General features: G+C 42.0%; 1 protein-coding gene across 1 annotated transcript in view; it reads left to right on the top strand.

Annotated features, from left to right (window-relative positions):
* Positions 1-2,496: 2,496 nt before the first annotated feature.
* Positions 2,497-21,369, top strand: part of BLM (Bloom syndrome RecQ like helicase) — a 28,228-nt gene continuing 9,355 nt past the window's right edge. The window contains exons 1-12 of the mRNA XM_018561360.1: positions 2,497-2,531; positions 6,180-6,278; positions 7,289-7,974; positions 12,969-13,119; positions 13,456-13,596; positions 13,823-14,499; positions 16,014-16,202; positions 16,581-16,699; positions 16,806-16,919; positions 19,672-19,770; positions 19,864-20,012; positions 20,249-20,355. Coding sequence (XP_018416862.1) covers positions 6,181-6,278; positions 7,289-7,974; positions 12,969-13,119; positions 13,456-13,596; positions 13,823-14,499; positions 16,014-16,202; positions 16,581-16,699; positions 16,806-16,919; positions 19,672-19,770; positions 19,864-20,012; positions 20,249-20,355 — 2,530 coding nt within the window. The 5' untranslated portion in view covers positions 2,497-2,531; position 6,180. The remainder of the gene's footprint in view (positions 2,532-6,179; positions 6,279-7,288; positions 7,975-12,968; positions 13,120-13,455; positions 13,597-13,822; positions 14,500-16,013; positions 16,203-16,580; positions 16,700-16,805; positions 16,920-19,671; positions 19,771-19,863; positions 20,013-20,248; positions 20,356-21,369) is intronic.

The following is a 21,369-nucleotide window of genomic DNA, read 5'->3' as shown; positions in this document are numbered from 1 at the left end:
CTAATGGAACTCGGCAGGGCTGCCCACTCTCCCCCTTATTGTATATCATAGCCATGGAACATCTAGCTATGGCTATACGACAGAATGTAGATATAAGGGGAGTGACCATTAAGGAGAGAACACACAAATTGAGTATTTTCGCGGATGACTTGCTCCTATACATTACAAATCCCAGGATAGCATTCCTGCTGGTCCTGGGGGAGAGAGAACAATTTGGGCGAGTTAGCAACTATCGAATCAATGCTAGTAAATCTCAATGCCTGGATGTAACCCTCCCCCAGGGCGAGCGGGAAATGCTGGGGTCTAATTTTCCATTTGCCTGGGCTCCCGAAGCGATAGACTATCTAGGAATAAAGATATCTGCAGATGTAAGAAAACTATACGAGTTCAACTATATACCCCTCCTGGAGACAACACAAGCCCGAATAGAGGGATGGAAGAAGAGAAAACACTCCTGGACAGGAAGGATGACACTATTTAAGATGGACATCCTCCCAAGATTTCTTTATCTATTTCAGACGACTCCGGCAAAAATCCCCAGACTATATTTTCATAGATTACGATCTCTGTTGCTACAATATACCTGGGGTACTTCGGGAGCAAGACTGAGATATGATATCTTGGTTAAGGGAAGATTAGAATGAGGAGGGAGTCTGCCACATATGGAGTTATATCATAAAGCAGCGACCCTTAATAGAATGTTGGACTGGTTCGACCGTACGCGACCTAAGTTATGGGTGACCATAGAGCAAGCTGAGCTCTCACTACCACTGACATCATTGCCATGGATATGCCCAAACGACCACGGGGATGGAATCGATCAGTCGTAATAGGAACGATAATAAATATATGGGACGCATTGATTAAAAAGTGTGACATATCATCCTATGTGGGCCCATTGACACCCATACTCGGGAACCCAGATTTCCCACAGGGATTGGGGGGAGAAATGATTTTTGAGATAGAAGACCCCGAGCTATACCCCAATAGCACAGGCAGTCAATGCACTGGGTGTACTCCCTTTAATAGACCTATTACCACCAGGAATGGCGAGCCAAGGTAGATGGCTGGATTATTTCCAATTTAAACACTTTTATAACTTTTTGTGCTCCCAGGGATCAATAGAAAGGGTACTGACTCCAATTGAAAAAATGATCTTACATAAACCAGAGGGGAAGCATAAGGTGTCAAGAATCTATAATATACTTCTGGAATCAATATTCCCGTCCTTCCCTTACTATACCAAAGAATGGGAATGAGAAATAGGACAGAAATGGGGGGGGCCTGTCCGCCGGCTGAGATAGTATGGGGCCCGCCGGCCGCTGTGAGGAGGGAGCCGCAGAACAAGGAGGCACTGAAGACAGGCCTGCAGGCACATCATGGGGCCTCGGATGGCAGTGAGGACCCGCAAACAGAAAACACACAGGAAACAGATGAAGACAGAAGACCGGCTAGAAGAGGTGCGGGTAAATAATTCATTTAAATAATAATTATTTGTAGCCCAATGTTGTATAAAGTACTGTTGCAGAATGGCACCCTCTATAGAGGACTACAAATCTCAGCAGTACTTTATACAGAAATGCTATTGTTATATAAAGTATTGCTGGGATGTGTAGTCCTCTATATCATGTGCCATTCTGCATTGCTGTAAATATTAGGGCTGCACCGATAAATCGGCCACCAAAAGATATCGGGCGGAAATGGCACTTTTGGTTAAATGCCAAAAGTGCCATTTTTCTGCTGATACAGCAGCGCATCCCTGCTTTCTTTCCTCCCCGCTGGGCGCTGCTCTGTGTCCCAGCGGGGAGGAAAGTGACAGCCGGCTGAGCGCTGCAGGGGGGAGAGCGCTGTGTTTGTGGTCTTTTTTTTTGGGGGGGGGGGCCCAAAAAAAATCTTGCACCAGGGCCCTTTGTTCCTTAGCTCCGCCACTGTGTTGGTGCTTTATAAATCCTGTAATAATGAAAATGTCGATGGTCGGATGGTGTTTGCACAAAATTCCTATACCTGTCAGCGACATCTAGGGGCACTAGTGCCATGTGATCTGCGCTAAAGTGAACCCAACAATAACGCACAGACCCTTTATATAAGTCAAAAATATTGCATCTTTCCCCCAAGCAGCTCATTCAGCGAAATTACGAATTTCTATTCGGGCGAAATCAGTATTTGGGCAGCAAAATAAATTCTCCAGAAATCATACTGCTAATCATTATAACACGGAGATAACGGCGGTAATATGACGCTACAGGCCGGGAAAAGGTAGAACAAGATGCTGGAGTATGACAACCCTGTGTTCTTACATTCGCGTATGGATACAGGGCAGCTAACTAGACCCCTTTGACGGCCGCCGCCGGTGACGGCATTTTCAAGAGCCGTATCCACATCCCGTTGCCAGGGGGAGCTGAGCGTGTCGCGATGTGATGTCGTCACGGCTCTTGAATCGGCGCGGAAAGCTTGCGAGGGAAAGTGGATGTGAGTGAACTGAGCGGCATGTGAGCGGAGCAGTCGGAGGAGCCCGGGGCCCAGAACTGAAGGTTACTAGTTACTCTCAAACCCCTGTACCCAAGTTTTGTGCATCGAGTCTGCACCGAGACCCTCATTCCTGGGTGTACCGAGCCTCTCCTGTTTACCTCACTAACACGCCCCTCCCCCTTCTCTTTTTATTACATTCTGGTGCCTGTCTCCGCAGTGCTGTACAGTGAACACATACTAATGTATATGGCGCTCCTCTGTGTACCCATAGAGCTGTGCTGGTGTGGGCAGACAGATTTAGGTAATTGTGTCATTGTGAATCTTTTAGAGTCTTCTACATTGTGAATCTTTAGAGTCTTCTACATTGGAACTCACCAGAGCTCGTCACTCCGCCTATGTTTACTTGTGATCTGCAACTCGCAACATGGATGCAACGCTTTGCCAATCACTACTGTATTATTTTCATTTGGCCCAGTTCAGCGTCGTGTTGCGAGACATGCAACAAGTTGCAGTTTAGGGTGCATTCCCACCATCTGTGTTGGAGCTGTGCCATTGTTTCCAGCGCATCACCAACGCAAGACAGGGCAATTTGCCTTGTCACGGATGGTGTGCATTCACACCGGTGTGGTGCGGTATGAACGCAGTGATGTGTGCTGCAAAATAACATTGCAACCCTTAATTTTTTTCCTATGTAGAACGATGCGTTGCGGTACAACCGCCTGGCACCCCGCTGTGCCCGTAGAACTGAATGAAATGTCACTTGTGACTTTTCAGTAAAGTTCTAACAAAAAAAACTGCACAGTGCAATGCGTCAGGATCAGGGTGCCGGGGCACCACACACCAGACACTGTGCGATTAGTGTAGCATCTGGTGTGAATGAGCCCTTACAAATGTTTGAAGCCTCAGCAGCTCAGAGAGAAACTTACTGCCGGGTAAAGTCACCTCTGCTGATGACTATCCGAGGATCGGCCGGCTGCTGTTCATGCTACGGATCAGATTCTTGTTGATGATGGGTAATACACACAGAACTGTTTCCGGTGCTGTGGCAGAGAGCTCTGGCTCTAATACAGTGAAGCGATCCTGTTGTTTGCTCTCCCTTTCCAATCCATTGACAAAACACATTTTGAGGGGGCGGGGATTTACCAAAATTGGAGCAGTTTCCCATGGTAACCAAACAGCTTCCATCTTCAGCTTATTCAGTTAAGCTTTGGAAATGAAAGCTAGAAGCTGATTGGTTGCCATTCACAGCTGCTCCTGATTCAGTCTGTTCAGTGGTGGGGTCCTCGCAATATCTAGAGGAGCCACATAATCTCAATGGGACTGTTGGGGACCACCAACCTTCTGCAGAGCTGGATTAGTGGTCCCCCACACCCGGAAACTGCATTGGCAAGGGACTTGGATTTACACCTTGCAGGGGGATGGGACAGGGGTCATATTTTGAAGTGGGGCTTTATGTTTCTGTGTTTTTAAAGGGATGTTTTATATCTGTTTTGTTTTGCTATATGTATACAATTATTGTTTTACAAATAAACATTTAATACATAACAAGGTTCTTAGATCACTGTTATCATTATTTTTTTAAATAAATACTGTTCTGAGGGAAATAAAGAGGCTGACATTGTATGCCATCCTCTGTAAAAGCTATTGCATGGCTGGCATGCTGATCCCTCACCTTTCACCAAGCAATCATCCAGTGGGACTACATACGAAAACAACAATTACTTTACACATGTTGGGTATTGCCATGCAGGCCAGAGGGAAAGCAATAATTCTAGAGTCATTATTCATGGTTAAAGTGACACTAAACTCAGGAGTTAAAACTGCATTCAAGAACCTTAAAGTGGACATTTAACCCCCTCTCACTAAAAATGACATCACCATACAGCTCTGCATACTGACTTAAAATCGTCTTACATTCATTAGTTAAACATATTTTTAATTTACTTACAAATAGAGTTCATCTACATCCTATTCCACTTCTGGCACGAATGATGTAATGTGCCAAAGCATTGCATCCTGGGAAGGTTACATCAGCTGTGCATTGCTGGGAAATGTCATCTGTAATCTCAGGGAAAGGCATTTTCCTCTCCTGAGATGATGTGCATGGTCACATGTCCTAGTCACATGTACCAGAGTTCCAGGAAGTAAAGGGAGATATAGTAATACACCCTTAGTAAAAATGGCCACTGTCAGAAAACTGGGGAAGAAAAGAGAAAATAAGTTATGCAAAGAATACAAAGCCGGCAATTATCTAGAAGTATGTGTTTGTAGATTGTCATTAATAAACCTTTCTAAAGGTGTGTTTGTTGTTATTTTAAAGATAAGGGTAAGGCCTCATTCACACACAACGCAAGAGCAACATTGTATATACGCGTCCGTGCGTGCACTATTTGCATTACCAGAATGCATAATTCCTAATAGAAATTTTCATGAACTGTACGCACATACGCTCATAGACGCGTGTATACACGTGCAAACATGCGTATGCGCGTGAAATACGCTGCCCGGACACATCTCGGTTCCATTCTGTTTTTGCGCATTTTTACGCTATGCAAATATACGGCTCCATACGCGGCTATGTGTATGGGGCCATTTATTTGCATATGGTACAATAAGCACGTACGCGCTGTAGTGTGAATGAGGCCTAAAGGTCCGCTTTAACTATTAACAAAAATGTATCTTATTTGTGTATCACTCGGCTGTAGATCCTCAAATCATCTGAATTGGCGCTGACACTGTCCTTCCTTCTGGAGGGGGGCTACTTTTGTTTCCCATGGCCCTGTGTGTGTTGTAAAGTAGCCACCGCTCCAAGCTCACTCCTGTGATGGATTACAATCGCAATACACATTAGTAAACTAAATTTGGGATCGTAATCCATCACTGGAGCGAGCTTGGAGCAGTGACTACTTTACAACGCACAGGGACCATGGGGAACAAAAGTAGCCCCCCTCCAGAAGGAAGGACAGTGTCGGCACCAATTCAGAGATGATTTGAGGATCTACAGCCGAGTTATACACAAATAAGATACATTTTTGTCTATAGTTTTTAGGGTGCTTGAATGCATTTTTAACATTTAACTCTCAATTTATGACCTGTAAAAGCTTTTAAAGTGTTGATAATGGACCATTATGGGTACTGTAGCTTTTCGCCATTTCACTGGAAATGTATGGTATGTAATTACTCGACACAGTGTCATCTCTTACATTTTGCCAAAAATAGGTATTATAATGTGTTTATATGCACAAAAATTACATTTATTTACATCAATTTGTTACTGAAAATTTGGGTTGCCTTATTATGATGCAACATAAACAATTGCAACTTCACCATTTTATTCTACAGGGTCTTTACTTTTCATGATATTTATAATTCTGGGGAGTTTACAAAATCTACAAGCGTAAGAAGTGCATTTTAACATGTGCAAAAAATACAAAAACAGCTCTAGCAGCGAAAGGTTTAGAAAGTGGTCGTGCTACTATTCTACACAACACAGGACAAATATGAGTGGAGAGACGAAATAACTTTTTCCTTTGTGTTAGTAGACTGCATCACTACTTCCAACGATCTAGACTTTATATATACACAGAGGATAATCATTTTGATAGAATGCTTTTAGATCTTGTTTTTTGTTATAATATGAAGAAGAATTGTGCAGAGAGTCATATAGAAATAATGGGTTGGATTTGATTTGTTTAATTTTCTCATCACAGCATGGCTTCTTTACCTCAAAACAATCTTCAGAAGCAGTTAGAATTATTTTCTGCAAAGGTTGTTGGGAACAAGCTCTCTCTTCAAAAGTCTAAGCCCAGGTGAGTACAATGTGATCAGATGAGAGTGCCTGAATTTCTATTTGTGTTTTAGGTATAACTGAAATTGTATTTTTTTTTTTAAAGGATTTTAATATTGGAAAGAGAAATCATGGGCATGGTTTGTAATTAGAGCAGGCAGTTCTTGGCTAAAATTGACGAAATGTATGGTTGGCTTAATGGTTGGTGTGATTCCTATTAAAGCCCAGCTGAAATCTCACACTTTATTTTTTTAAAGCCCTTTTCCCCCACATGTTATAATTTGTGACTGCCCGCTCTCAGTGAAAATGCTTAATCTAGCTCGCACTGCAATGGTCTGTGCTGGCAGAGCTAAGTAATAGCCACACCTCTCCTCACAAGTGTCCTCAGAGGCAGAGAAGGAGAGGCAGGAAGATCTGTTACATTTCAGAGAGCACTTGGTGGAACTGGTGCTTATTAAAATAGGCAGTCATATTTAGACTAGGAAAAAAGTCTATCTAACTGCATATCTATTTTTGTGACTACATTTGGGATTTAAAGGTGTATACTAAAATCTAGATTTCAGCATGATTATGCGAGAGCAACATTACAGATTTTCATGAATAGTTAAAGCTGAACTCCAGGATAAGCACATTTTGTAAGAGAACACATGGCTCTAATGGCACCAAGAGTCTTGGTGTGATTTGTGGGTTTCTTTCTGGTCTTTATTACAGGAGCTTCCTTCTTTCTCTCCTTGCACAGGGTGACTGGTCTAGTCTCCAATCCCTCTTGTAGTTATCTGCAGACACTGTAGTGGGTGGGGCCGGCTGAGTCCCTCCCACATCTCTGTTCAAGCTATGTACAGCACAGTAAGGATCTCACTGCTACTTTTTATATGGTCATTTCTGGATTTGCAAAGGCATTTGGAGCACACAAGTGAATTTATATAGTCTGCAGCAATTAAGGAATAACTTTAAAAGAAAGTGTTTGTGCCTAAAGTTCAGCTTTGACTGTCTGTCAATCTGATATTATGTTATATTCTTTTTCCTTTACAGTGTGTTTACTTTTAAAAAGAAAAGTCCTTCGGATGGGTCAGCAGTAAAGAACTTCAGTCATACAAATCAGCAAGTACCACTAAAGGATAAAAATGTAAATGTTGCCCTAAAACAGTCCTCACTAAAGCACTTAATAGCACCTTCGAAAGCTAAAGAGACAAGTAAGCTCAATATATTGTTTACACCTGTTCCTGTAAAACCTCCAGAGCCTTCTCCACTACTACATCCTGCAAAACCTTGCCAGAAAAACTCAAATGGAAAAAATGAGACAAGTAAAGGCAATGGATTCTTTACACCTGTTTGTGCTAAACCACCAGAGCCTTCTCCACCACTGCATCCAACAAGAACTGTCCAGCAAAGTGCTAATGGGAAAAGTGAGACGATCAGGCAAGTGGACTCTCTTCCCAAGAAAACCGGCTGCAATACATCTATCAGCTCCACTCTCAGCCTGGAGGAATGGGATGATATTAATGATTTTGACACATCTGTATCTCCACCTAAGAGCCAAATTAAGAAATTATGTAAAACACCAGAGAAATGCAACAAGAGGCCCAGTGTGACATCTCCGAAATCTCAGACTCTTCAAGTGACATCTGTTAATAAAGAGACTGTGAAAAACTGTGTAGAAAAATGGCCTGATCTGGTTCCTATTTCCAGTTGTACAGAGACTGCAAATCCGTCTTTAGGTCAGTGCTTTTCAAAATTAACAAGACAATGGCGTCATTAATTAATAGCCCTGAACATGTTCTTTGGTGTTCCTGTACTTTTTGGTTAGTCTTGTACAGATGTATTTTTGCGAGCGTGACTTGTTTACTTGACTAGTACTGTCAGAAATTGCTTGTAATGTTTTTAGACTAGTGGTTCTGGACACTTTAAAGTGTAACTCCAGTCGATCGTTTTTTCCCTTTTTAATTTTGGTTAGAGTGAAAAGATTTCAACCTCTCTAAAGGTGGCCATACACTATGCGTATGTCGGATGGTTCTTGATGAACCGGATGAAATTCGCACAGTGGGTGCCACTGTCGGCATCCCTCGATTTAGCAGATTGGAGGAGTCAGTCGTAAAATCTTCAAATGTACAGAGCTGTCAGCCAATGAACTGCCCGCTCTGTTCAGGTATTCTAACAGTGGCCAGTTGAAGACAGTAGGAGATTCCTCCATCAACGCTCGTAAGTGCTGATGGAGGAATCTGTTCTATTTTTCCATTCAGCCCGTGGGTTGAACAAAAATAATAGAACCGTGTATGGTCGGCTTTAGTTTTGTATTAGATTTGCCCTCTTTCTTCTAGTTATCACTGAGGGTGGAAAGTGCCAGAAAACAATAAAAATTCTTCCAGAGGTTGTAATACAAAAAAAAAAAGTTTGCTTAGAATTTAAGGCCCCGTTCACATATAGCGACATACCTTTTGCAGCGGATCCGCACGGCCGGGATAGCACGACTTTCGGGGCGACGTTCCAGCGACGGTAGCGCGACCTTCCCCGTCGGGCTCCATAGAAAAAAAGCAAAATCGCGCAAAATCCGCCGAAAAAAGGGTCCGGTAGGAGCGACGCGCGACATGGAGTTAAGACAGCTCCATTGAATAACATTGGCCGGCGACTTCTCGCGATATCGCGCAGCAAAAATGCGCGATATCGCGGCGGAAAGCGCGCGACAATTCGCTATATGTGAACGGGGCCTAAAGGTAAAGGTCTGCATGATTACATTCCTGACATGTTGCAATATAGAATGATTGGTGCAGTCTGGTAGAATTGGTGAGAGGCAGCAGCGGAGGGCTGATGTGTGTGAAATGTGTACATATAGCCCAAAACAAAGGGTACTGTGCAGGCACCAGGATTTTCTTCTTTTTTTTTTTTTCTTAGTCCATTAGTCTTCTTAGTCCAGGAGCAGATTGTAACCCTGGATGATGCCTGAACAGAGATGGTCTGCTTAAATGCTTATAAGTGGTATACTTTAGAAATGACTTGGAGTGCACACGGGTAACAAAATAAGCAAAATTCTATTATGCTAGGAGGTCTATTAATAAACCATTTGCACAGCAAACATCTCTGCGAACGAGTCTCACAGTGCATTATGACTACTAGATGGAGCTGAGGAGTATAGGAAATGCTTCTTGGCTCCATCTAGTGGCCGTTATTCTCTGCAAATCCTGTTTATAGAGACATTCGCTTTGCAGATGTTTTATAAATAATTCCATAGGTCTTTTTTATGTGGTTATGTTCCAGAGCCATTTTTAGCTATTATCCTATTAAAGGAGAACTATGGGGTTAGGGCTTTTCCCCATAGTTCTCCTTAGGGTAACGGGAGGACACAAACTAGCGTCCTCCCGTCACCCTAAGCTCAGTATACCGCGAGCTGTAGCTGTATACTGAGATGCCGCATCTGAAGCGGATCTCAACAATTATGTCTGGATCCGTCCAGCTGCGTGAGTGACAGCTGGCTCTGCCTATCTAGAGGCAGAGCCAGCTGTACCCGCCCCCGTCCGTTCCGCCAGTCAATGCTGGAGGATCGGAGGGCGGAATCCTGTCACGGCAGAGAGCTGTGACAGGATCGAGAAGTGAGCGGACGCCGGTATGTGTTCCCTCACTTCCCGATCTACTGAGCTGACGTATGACAGTCTCATTGTTACAGGTCGGCTAGAACTATGAGGTGAGTGAAAAGCACTCACCTCATAGTTCTCCTTTTAATAAAGGAACACTTTAATACTTATAACACAGAAGCGATGCATATATTGTTGCATTTTCTACCTATTTAAAAGACAAATATAAGTAAAGGAAAAAAAAGATAAAAGTAACCTTTTCCAGGAGTAATTGTTAATTCTAAGACTAATCGTGTTAAGGCTTTATGCACACGGGCTTTTATTTGCGTCTAGGGATTCCTAGGGCAAGAACCTTCAGATTTTGTGGCAGGAATCCCAAGTGGGTCTGTACAGATGCAGCCCCTGTACCCAATGACAGGCTAACAGCGGCCCCATCTGTTCGTAGCTGTCTGCATGTAGTTGTACATAGAATGATTGATTACCTGCTGATTGTAAAAAAAATTCTTGTCCCTGGACGCAGACAAGGACAAGCATCCACAGGTAATCGTTCCATATATGATTGCGTATGGACAGATGCAGCCGCTGTCAGTCTGAGATTCTTGCTACAGGAATCCCTAGACACTGATAAAAGCCCTGTGTGCATGAGGCCTTCCAAAGTACTATTTTTTTTAACTTAAATGGCCTCCTTTGTTGTGAAATTAAAAAAGCTTGGTATAGTTATTTATAGGGATATACCGATACTAGTATTTGGGCGAGTACTCGTACTCGCCCATATGCTCTGATACCTTTCCCGATACTGGAACTTCCGGTCAGAAGATTTCCTCTGACCGGCAGTGCGGCGAGGGAACATGGAGCCGGGAAGCTGGCTTGATGCTGATTGGCCAGGAAGTCAGTGTGGAGCCGGGCAAACAAATCTGATAATATGGCGACACAACCCCCACCCTGCAGACAAATCATTCCCCTCACATAGATCCTTAGCAGCAGTCATTACCGTACCAGTCCTTCGGCCAGCTGGGCAGACACCGCTCTCCCGGATCTGCCCACGTCTCCTGTGTGCACAGCGCCCACGTGATTGGCCCTCAGCCTGCTACTGCGCATGCACAGAATTTCTGAATGAGAGCGCCGGGCAGTTTGCGCAGTAGCAGGCTGAGGGCTGATCACGTGGGCAGATCCTGAAGAGCAGTGTCTGCCCAGCTGGCCGAGGGACTGCTACGCTAATGACTGCTGCTAAGGATCTATGTGAGGGGAAGGAGGTGTCTGCAGGGTGGGGGTCGTGTCACCATATTGTCAGATCTGTTTGGCCAGCCTTGATGTCGATTGGCTGGGAAGCCGGCTTCCCGGCTAAACAGAATAGAGTCAGCTTCCTGGGCACTCAAGAAGCCGGGCGGTGGGTAATGACATGCTCCCTGATTGCCCGGGAAGCCGACTATGCTACCGGAAGTACCAGTATCGGTACTCGGTATCAGCGAGTACGAAAATATAAATATCGGTACTCCATACCGAAAAAACGGTATCGGTGCATCCATAGTTATTTACAAATGAAAGCCCCTTTTATGTTGCTCCAAAAAAAAGCACAAAACCTTTTCATACTAAGGGTATGAAATAACTTTTAATAACTTGCGGTTCTGGTGATGACCCAAAATGGTACATGTTCTTTGTCTCTCTGTAGGTGACAGTGGTAACCAGGACAAATAGAGGGTGAACCCTCCCAGAAAGGACACAAATACCAATGGAAATATAATAATAGGTTTTAATCCTTCCTTACTTCCAAAATGAAAACAATTGGCTTTAGATACACTTTAAAGTATGTGTAAACCCAATCACTGAGAACTCATTTAAACTTTACCATGTTAATGTCATTTCAAACGTTATTTTCACATTTGTAAATGTTCAGCTTTTAAGAAAATATTACTCATTGATCCTGCGATGAGGGTATTAGACTACATTCACACATTGGGGGAATTTATAAAAACTGGAGCAGACAGAATCTGGAGCAGTTGCCCATGGCAATCAATGAGCATCTTTCTTCAGTTTGCTCAGGTAAGATTTGAAAATGAGACAGAGAAGCTGATTGGTTGCCATGCATAGCTGCTCCAGATTTTGTCTTCTCTAGTTTTAATAAATTCACCTCCATTGTGTTGTGATGTCAGCACATTTTAACATACGCATGGTTTCTGCACATTTGCGGCTACTATAGCCAGGACACGGAAGTGACCCAGAATGTCGCACTTGTACTTTTTTGTGCAATGCACCTTTTTGTGCTACACAACTGTGGGGTTTTTGTGTTAGCACGTACAAATACGTGCGGAAAAACATGCAGGTGTGAACAGAGCCTCAGGCATTTCCTGTTATAGGGGCACAATGCTCCATTCCATTCTCCTAATTGTGCTCCTAAAGCTGGCCATACACTGCTTAGATTTTCCAAAGAACATTTGTTTGACTTTCTATTAGTTGATGGGGTCAAATTCACGATCGATTAGAGTGCAATGACCAAGAAAGATGAAGGAGCAAGATGGACATTTTTTCTTGAATGGAATTCTAACAGTGAATGTGGTTGTCGTTAAGGAAACGCCATTCATTCCAAAATCTAACGCTAAAATCAAACAAAATTTCAATTGGCATTTGACAAGTGTCTGATGACAGTATTTGGTGGTAAAGAAATTTCCTAGAAACAGAGTTACCAGGTACGTAACTCCAATTTTTTTGTACCAACGTTCATTTGGAGATCTACTGATTTATGGCAAGCTTAAGTTGTCACCCTGTCGCATGGGTTTCCCAATGGAAACTGCAGGTTGCCATTTTAACACACATTACACAGTCATGTTCCGCTGTTGTTGCCATTAGGAAACTGACCCTGAGAAATGTCTTTCAGCCATTGCTGGAGCGACTACATGTAGACAGGAAATGGCTGCAAAAAAGCTGTTGGTTTAAGCACAGCGGTTGGTATCTGTAGCCTGCAGGCACACCACTGATTCATATGCAATTCTCAAACACTGTTTAAGTCCAGGAACCAGAAAATAGATTCTAAAATAGGTTAAACAACTTTAAGGAATACATCTGTACTGCCTCCATGTCCAGGTTAGATGCATGTGAGATGTTCTGTACTGGGTTCAGATCTGCTCATTTATTCTTTATGGTATTTTCAGATAAAAGCTCAAATGATACCGATGTGGTGGTCTGTGACGAAGTGAGTGAGCCGGAAGAAATAAATGTAGATGATGAGTGTGATATTGATTTTATTCCCCCGTCCCCTGCAGATAGTAGCCTATCTTCTCCTCCAGTGCTCAGAGGAATCTGGTAAGTAAGACATATACATTTTGGATGCAGTTATAGTCCTATCTGGACAGAAACTGATAGTGATTTAGCTAGTTTTAACCTTGCGTTGGTCCCATGAATAATCCTGTGGACACTGGTCAGCGTTGTTTCTGTTCTGTTTTTACAATTATGCTCAATTTGTATTTTTTTTTAGTTCATTTAGGAAACAGACCGAGTCTACTGAGACCGACAAGGAGAAATCTGCAGAACATCAGCCAGATCAGCACACATTCTCTTCACAAGGCAGGGAAATACATAGTCTTTATTAAATACTTTTTCACAATGCATGTGTAGAGATACTAAATCGTGACTTGTTTGGGGCTCTACAGCTCAGAGTACCATGTCCCCTCAGCTCTGGTCTGTGATGATGGAGATCTGTGATCTAGTGGACAGGATTCCTGTGTCTGAGCTGCATCGGCTATCATGCGGGAAGGATCTTGAGAAGAAGAGGGACATAAGGTAATCTGCAACTGAAGGCACATAATGACCACAGTGTGCAGACCCAGGAACCTTAACAGTAGAGTTCATGAGATGAGAAATATATGAAACTGTTGGGTGGTGTAACTCTCGACCAATCATACATTTTTTGTGCAGATTGACCTTTAAAGACTGCTGTGTTTTTGATGTTTCATATTGGTACCACATTTTGTTTGTTCCAATTCAAACTGTATATTTTATTTGGCAGGAAGCATCTTTTGTCAAATTTCTCAGGGCACAAGACTTCTGCTATGGAAAGCCCTGCATTGTCATCTTATCCTAGAATGTCTTTTGCTATGGAAGATCCTGAATTGTCACCATATCCTACAATGTCTTCTACTAAAACAAAAAATTACATACAAAACTCTGTAAATATGCCTGCTGCAGACTCTACCTCTCATCGACTGTTAGGGAATGTGTTTAAATTCAAGTCATTCGGTGCCTCTGATAAGAAGATCCAAGACAGTTCTCTGGATGGTAGCACCAAATTTGGGAGCCAGACAGAATTAAAAGCATCATTTTCCTGTGCATCAGTTGATACACCAATAAAGGACTCATCCAGTCTCCAGGATTCTGTGTTCTTTGAGAGCAAATTTAACACACCACACAACCAGAAACCAGTCACCACTAGTACTTGTGCTAGACCATCTGCTCCTTCTCCAGAGGACTTGGGCAATGAGGACCTGGACTTTGATATAGACAATTTTGACATTGACGACTTTGATGATGATATTCAGTGCATTGATAGCCCAGTAGCACCATCTGCTGGCAAAGCTGTTCCATCAGCATATCCTGCAATACGGGAAGCACCACCAGTTACCAAGAGTAACTTCAGCGCAGTCTCTGTAAAAACTCCTAACACCAGTCAAAACTCTGGCCTATCAGGTGGGTATTTCAAATTGTTAAATAGCAATAAAGAATATTGTGCTTCTTACACAGCAACAAAAAAAAACCCTTTGAGGGCCCATTCACACCAAACCGGATCATCTCCAGACCAGACCAGATTGTTTCCGGACCCAAAATGCATCCTAATGTATCCCTATGCTATTTCTGGCCTCTGTTCACACCTGGGCAGTCCGTTCCCGACCAGAAAAATACTGCATGTCTCATTTTGTCTGGTCTGGAATGCACTGGAACTGCGGGCAGGTTCACACCATTTTCCGGACTAGATCTGGTCCAGAAAATGGTGTAAACCTGCCCTGAAAATACATACCGCACAACCAGTAAAAAGTTTCCATTCCATCCCCATCCTACTTGATTAAACGCATATGTGGAAAATGCATGAGCTGGTAATGAAACTTTGAATAGCAATGTTTGAGCAGCAAGGGACCCCCTGCAGTTGAATATTATGCAATTGTGGACAGACCATTGCAGCCAGCACATAGAATAGAGTACACGTCCCCTCTGCCTGGATGTCTAGTAGTGGTTTAAATGTTTCATTACATTTTTAATAGCTTTTTTTTTTTTTTACAAACTTCACACTGGGCATACATAAACAAAATGTTCTGTGAAAGTAAGAACAGTAAAATATTTCCTCTGTTTGTATACAGTCTGCCTCATCTCATTATTCCTTTTTTTTTTTTTATTGTCATCTTCTGTATTTTGAGGTTTTTTTAACCCTCCCTAAAACTAAAAAGAATGTTTTTTTGCTTCATATGATTTAAAGTGACATTAAAGGATACATTTTTCTCCCCCTCCCCCCATGTTAATGTCAGCACTTACCAAATGATGTCTCTTAATCCGATCTTCTTCTTCTTTCCCCATGTTTTCATCTGTCCCTCCAGCGGTGCGGCGGCTCTCCGATCCAGCGCTGACACCTCTCTGCTTTCAGGCACTTCCGATCCAGCGGTGTCTGCAGGCGGGTGCACGCGTCCATAGACTTACCTTGCGTCTCTGCTGGTCTCCCGGCCGAGAATCCGAACTGAGCATGCGCCTGCCCCAAGATCCTTTGCGGCCGCACGAACAGTTCCGGACTCTCGCCGCGGGAGCGCGCAGCGATAATGAGGTCAGTCTAAACCGCTGTTTAAGCGTTTAAAAAAAAAAAACTTTTTGCCTATATCTACTGCTTGTCAGCAAAAAACCGGGAGGCTTTAGAACCCCTTTAAGGTCAAAGTGTAAGTCTGGGCAATTTGTTTTCTAGTTTTGGGTAGATTAGGACTAGAAGGTTTTTATTGGTGCCTTTTTTTTCTTTGGGAGATTCGATCTCACATTTTGCCCCAGTGACCATTGTCTAAAATTCTTCCCCAGTGGAGCAGTTTATTTCTTTCTCTTTCTCCCTCTTCCATGACATCTGTGTAAATACATGAGTCGTAGTGCTTATTTTATTACAAAGATTTTAAGAACTGTATATTTTGATCCTTGGGTTATCCCTTTTGATTTTATTCCACTGTCTTTTGTAGATTCACTGTTAAAGCCACCAATAGACAACTCCGCTCATGAAAAATTTCGGGGCTTCAACTTTCCTCACTCTAAAGAGATGATGAAGATTTTCCACAAAAAGTTTGGGCTGCATCGTTTCCGTACCAACCAGCTAGAAGCCATCAATGCCACCCTGTGTGAGGAGGATTGCTTCATTCTCATGCCAACAGGTAAGGTATTTCCTGTTTTTACACTTTTGGGAGTGGGATACTCAAAGCTTTACTGTTTATCAGGCTAAAACATCACCACATATAGATTCCACTTCTCTCACACACCGCACCTTATAACATTTTAGTCAGATAACGAATCTATACTTGTCTGCGAGTAGCCACATAAAATATGTTGGGTGAATTACCTTAGATTTATTAATATTTTTAGTTTAGGTTGTCTTTGGTGGGTTGGGATGAGTCACCATTTGCCGCCTTATATCTAGTGGAGACTCCAGTTGTAAAGGCAAGCATCTGTAGACGTAACCGATACATAGGAAATTATGGTAACAGTTTGGAGACATCCAGTTCAGCCTAACAAACATAATGTATCCTCTCTAGGTGGTGGAAAGAGTTTGTGTTACCAGCTTCCAGCCTGTCTCTCCCCTGGAGTTACTATTGTGATCTCTCCTCTTCGTTCCTTGATAGTGGATCAAGTGCAGAAGCTGACATCTCTGGATGTAAGATTATTTTTCTGTGTGTTTTTTATCTTTTTTTTTCTCATGAAGTATTGTCACATGCTTGGTATTGTGTAGATTTCCAGTTTTACTTTACCTTTTTTCTTAGATTCCTGCCACTTATCTTACTGGTGATAAGACAGACGCAGAAGCCTCCAGCATTTACCTGCAGCTTTCCAAAAAAGATCCAATTATAAAACTTCTCTATGTTACTCCAGAAAAGGTAGGTTTTCGCATACAATAAAGTAAAAGCCAACGTGACCACAGAAAAATGCAAACACATTCTCATTCTTGGGGAATAAAAAAAAAAAAAAAAGTTTGTAGCCAGAATCCAAACAAATAATGATAACTTTACAGTTATGCTTGTAAAAGTTCTATGTTTGTCCTGCTATTTTTTAAAATTGTTTATTGATTTTAAGCCAGATGTACAAAATTCACAAATGTATACATATCCATAGTGGTGCACCGATACCAAGTACCGTACTCAGTACATGAACAGATACTTTTCCCGCTCCAAGACAAGACTAGAGAAAAATTCAAAAGTTAGGAGGCAGCTGTCATTTGTAAGGAGCACACGGAGCTCCTGGGATTTGTACATCTCTGTTTTTAATGTATGATTTTGTTTTTATAAACGGATGCACCAATACCATTTTTGTAAATACAAATACTGATACTTGTCCAAGTACTCACAGATACAAATACTGATACATTTTTGTTTATTGTCATGTGACAGTTTTTCTAAAACAATACAGACTAATGATTTCAGGACAGTGGTTGAGCGCCAGAGCCAGGTCCCCGCTGCAACCCTGGTAGTTCTCATGAAGATGCCAAGTATCGGCACTGGTATTTGAACTGGTATCTGTGCATCCCTACATATCCAGTATGTGTGTGTATATATAAAAAACAAATAATGCAACAGTGAACGATAACTTAAAATAATTGAACAGACTTTGACAGTCTTCAGTAAGTCATTATAGCATAACCAACAATTGGTCAGATACATCTTTTTAATGCAAGTGTTTTATCCTGAATTCATTTGCCCTGTTATTTAGTTTCAATAAATTTAACTGAGCCTGATTATTTTCGGTGAGAGTGATGAGTTAAGGTGACACTAAACTTAAAAATGCACTCAAGTACCTAACTATTAACCTCTCCAAACTCACTCCCATGATGAACTACAATCTCAATACAAACTAGTAAACTAAACATGAGATTGTAGTCCAGTGGAGTGAGCTTGAAATGGTGACTACTTTATATCACACACAGGGACCATGGGGAACAAAAGTAGCCACCCTCCAGAAGAAAGGACAGTGTTAGCACCAATTCAGAGATGATTTGAGGATCTACAGCCGAGTGATACACAAATAAGATACATTTTTGTTAATAGTTAAGGCACCTGAATGCATTTTTAGGATTTAACTCCTAAGTTCAGTGTCACTTTAAGGCGGAAGTAAACCGCTTTTGATAAATTTTTTTTTGCTGTAACGTGTAAGTATGCACAGATGCATAGCATACTTGCACATAACGACACAATTGTCTTTAAAAGTGTGCCCTTCTTTAGCGCTGTTGGATGGATCCTCGGCCCTCGGCGAAGTCTCTCCCGCCGTTGCCATCTCTGCCACTGAGACTTCCGGGTTCTTGGAAGTTCTCCTCGGTCATTAAGGGGGCAATGGGCACAGGTGTTGCATCCTCTACAACACCTGACGGATTCATGGCATCTTAGAGCTGATCATGTATGCTGTATGGTTAGAGAGGGAGGATTTTTTTTTTTGGCTGAAGAGATTGCATATCTATTCTGCCAAAAATCCTTAAATCCCAGCAGTTTTTTTTTTTGGTTTGTTTTTTTTACTTCTGCTGTAAGCTGGCGATGCACTATACAATATAAATATACAATCTTCTTTGATTTTCCAAAACTATGTAATATTAGGACAAACCTAAACAATCCATTCAATGAATATGGAATCAGGCAAGCTCTTGCATTAAATAGTTGATGGTAGATCTAAAGGAGATTGTACAATCCATTTGTATAGCGTATGGCCAGTCATAGAGGTCTGGACTTTTGGTAATAACACAATGTTATCAGCATAAGGTTAAGCAATTGAAAGGCCAATATTTATCATACCTGAGGGACCTTTCAACACCTGGGTGTGCCAAAAGTCTGACACAGCCAAAGCATATGGCTTGTCCCATGGGTTCTTGGTTTTACAATAAAGGGATGCTTTTCAAAAATGTATTTAAGCTGTTTAACTGGTTCCCTTAGAGGTCCCCATACATTTTTCTGCAGTACTGCAATTCGGCATCAGAAATCTTTTATTTTTCAAAATGAATACTAGCAAATTCTATTAGATTAGGGAGCAGATGGTAGTCCAAGGGGGCCAGATCAGGTGAGTAGCGATGCTTTTGTAGCAGTTCAAGTCAATGTTCATGAATGACAGCCCAGGGCAACTGCCGATGAGTGGCTTGAACTTGTATTAATACTTTGTGTACACTCTGTCGGTTTTCACAGACAGCCTAGCATACTATGCTCTGGTAATAGTTTGTCCCCTTGCGCGTTTTTGATCTTTACTGCCTGTGAAATGTGTAATGAGGCTGTGACCTTACTTATAGGGGTTTCTTGTTCTTGTGCAGAAGGTTCCCTGCATGAGATGTCAAGTCAGTTTTGTTGTAGCTTGGCTTCACTCATGGTTTTCTATAATTGGCTATAGTTATTGGCTAATAATTCTGAGGAATGTAGACTTAATTTGTGGTAAGCCATTACTAACCCTCACAAATGGTTTGGAAACCTGTTTTCAGCTTTCGATTATCATTGGAATGAGAGAATTGCAGTATCCTTGTCCCTTACTCCCCACTTCATTTGTACAATGTGGTCTTCATCATACACACTAGGAAGTAAACATTTGTTTAGGTCAGCTGTTTAAGTTTTACCCTTGTTATGTACAAGTTTAGATAATGTGATATTTTTAATTGTCTTACAGGTCTGTGCAAGTAATAGGCTTATCACCGCTATGGAAAACCTTTATGAGCGCAAATTGTTGGCACGGTTTGTCATTGATGAGGCTCACTGTGTCAGTCAGGTAATTTATCTATTCCTGTGTTGTTGACATCAGAACTTTACTTTTTTTATAGGTTTCTATATTGATAGTCCTTTTTTTTTTCCTGTCTTTCAGTGGGGTCATGATTTCCGCCCTGACTACAAGCGACTAAACATGTTGCGTCAGAAGTACCCTTCTGCACTAATGATGGCGCTCACAGCAACTGCGAATCCCCGTGTCCAGAAGGACATTCTAAATCAACTGAAAATGACAAAACCCCAGATGTAAGTCTGCTACAAGTGAACAAAGAATTCTAATTAGTAGAATCCGATGGTAAATAATATAGTTAAATAGACTAGAGGACAGGCAGACAGCGCCATGTTAAAAACCAAAAAAATAAATTTAGAAATTCTGATTTTGTGTTGTTTTATAGCGTACATTTTTCTGTCCTTGTACACTATTTTTATATATGGATCTGCTGAAGCTGATAACTGTAATAACTGAGGTTATTTTATTACAGATTTTCAATGAGTTTTAACAGGGACAACCTGAAGTACGAAGTGTTGCCGAAAAAACCCAAAAAGGTGGCCCAGGACTGTGTGGAGTGGATTAAGAAGCATCACCCAAGTGAGTGTGAGATGTTACATTTCAAAGGCTATAACTAAATTAACATTTGCAGTAATAATTAGGGGAATTGTTAGAAAAAAATGCAGAAAACATTTTTCATATAACAGTATTTTAAAAGTATTGTTAGATTCGCTGTAATGGCTCTGTCTGTCTGGTGTCACACAAGTTCAATGTCTATTTGAATGTCTTAAAACTGAACTCCAGCTATAATGTGTGTATATATACACAAGGTCCGGCTTGGCACAGTGGGAGTATACACATATTATCACTGATAGGGCCATGGGGACCCTGTAAGCTACTATAGTGCTTTTTATGGTGCTGGAACAGCCACTGAGTGACCTCTGCTACGCACTGCAGGTCACGCGCTCGGAACAGTAGCCAATCAGCAAATGCTTAGTATTTTTATGAATTTTTACTTAAGCTGGCGATGCACTGTAATATTTACTTTGTTCAACCTGGGGGCTGAACGAAAAACATATTACAGATTCCTCCATCAATGTTTAAAAGTGTTGATCGAGGAATCCCCCGCTGTCTTCATTGTATTCTGACAGCAGCCACCGGCTGTCAGCATACCCCAACAAAGCCAGCAGCTCCCTGCTCTGTTTCGTTGAATGATTTTCCAACTGGCTCCTTCGATCAGCTGATCGAGGGATGCCAGCCGAAAGGGTGCCGACAGCTGGTTCTTGATAAAAATTTGCACCGTGTATCGCCACCTTAAGTGTTCTCCAATTAGAGAATGCCTGCTATTCACTGCGAAAATACTTGATATACTAACTCTGCCCCAAGCTGTCCAATGTAAGTATATATATATTTTTATAGCTGGAGTTTAGCTTTAACCCTTTCGCTGCCAAGGACGTATGGCATACGGACCTACAAAAGTGCTTCCAGCTGGCCAGGTCAGTATGCCATACGGACCTGGCATTTACAGTTCTACTATAAGCTGACTATCCCCTTTAAATGAATAGCTGTCATCAGCGGCTCACAAGCCGCTGATGACTGCTATTTTCAAAAATA

This window comes from Nanorana parkeri, unplaced genomic scaffold (genome assembly GCF_000935625.1).
Source record: "Nanorana parkeri isolate BGI_ZX_2015 unplaced genomic scaffold, ASM93562v1 scaffold519, whole genome shotgun sequence".
NCBI lineage: Eukaryota > Metazoa > Chordata > Amphibia > Anura > Dicroglossidae > Nanorana > Nanorana parkeri.
This window is presented reverse-complemented; position numbering and strand designations above follow the sequence as displayed.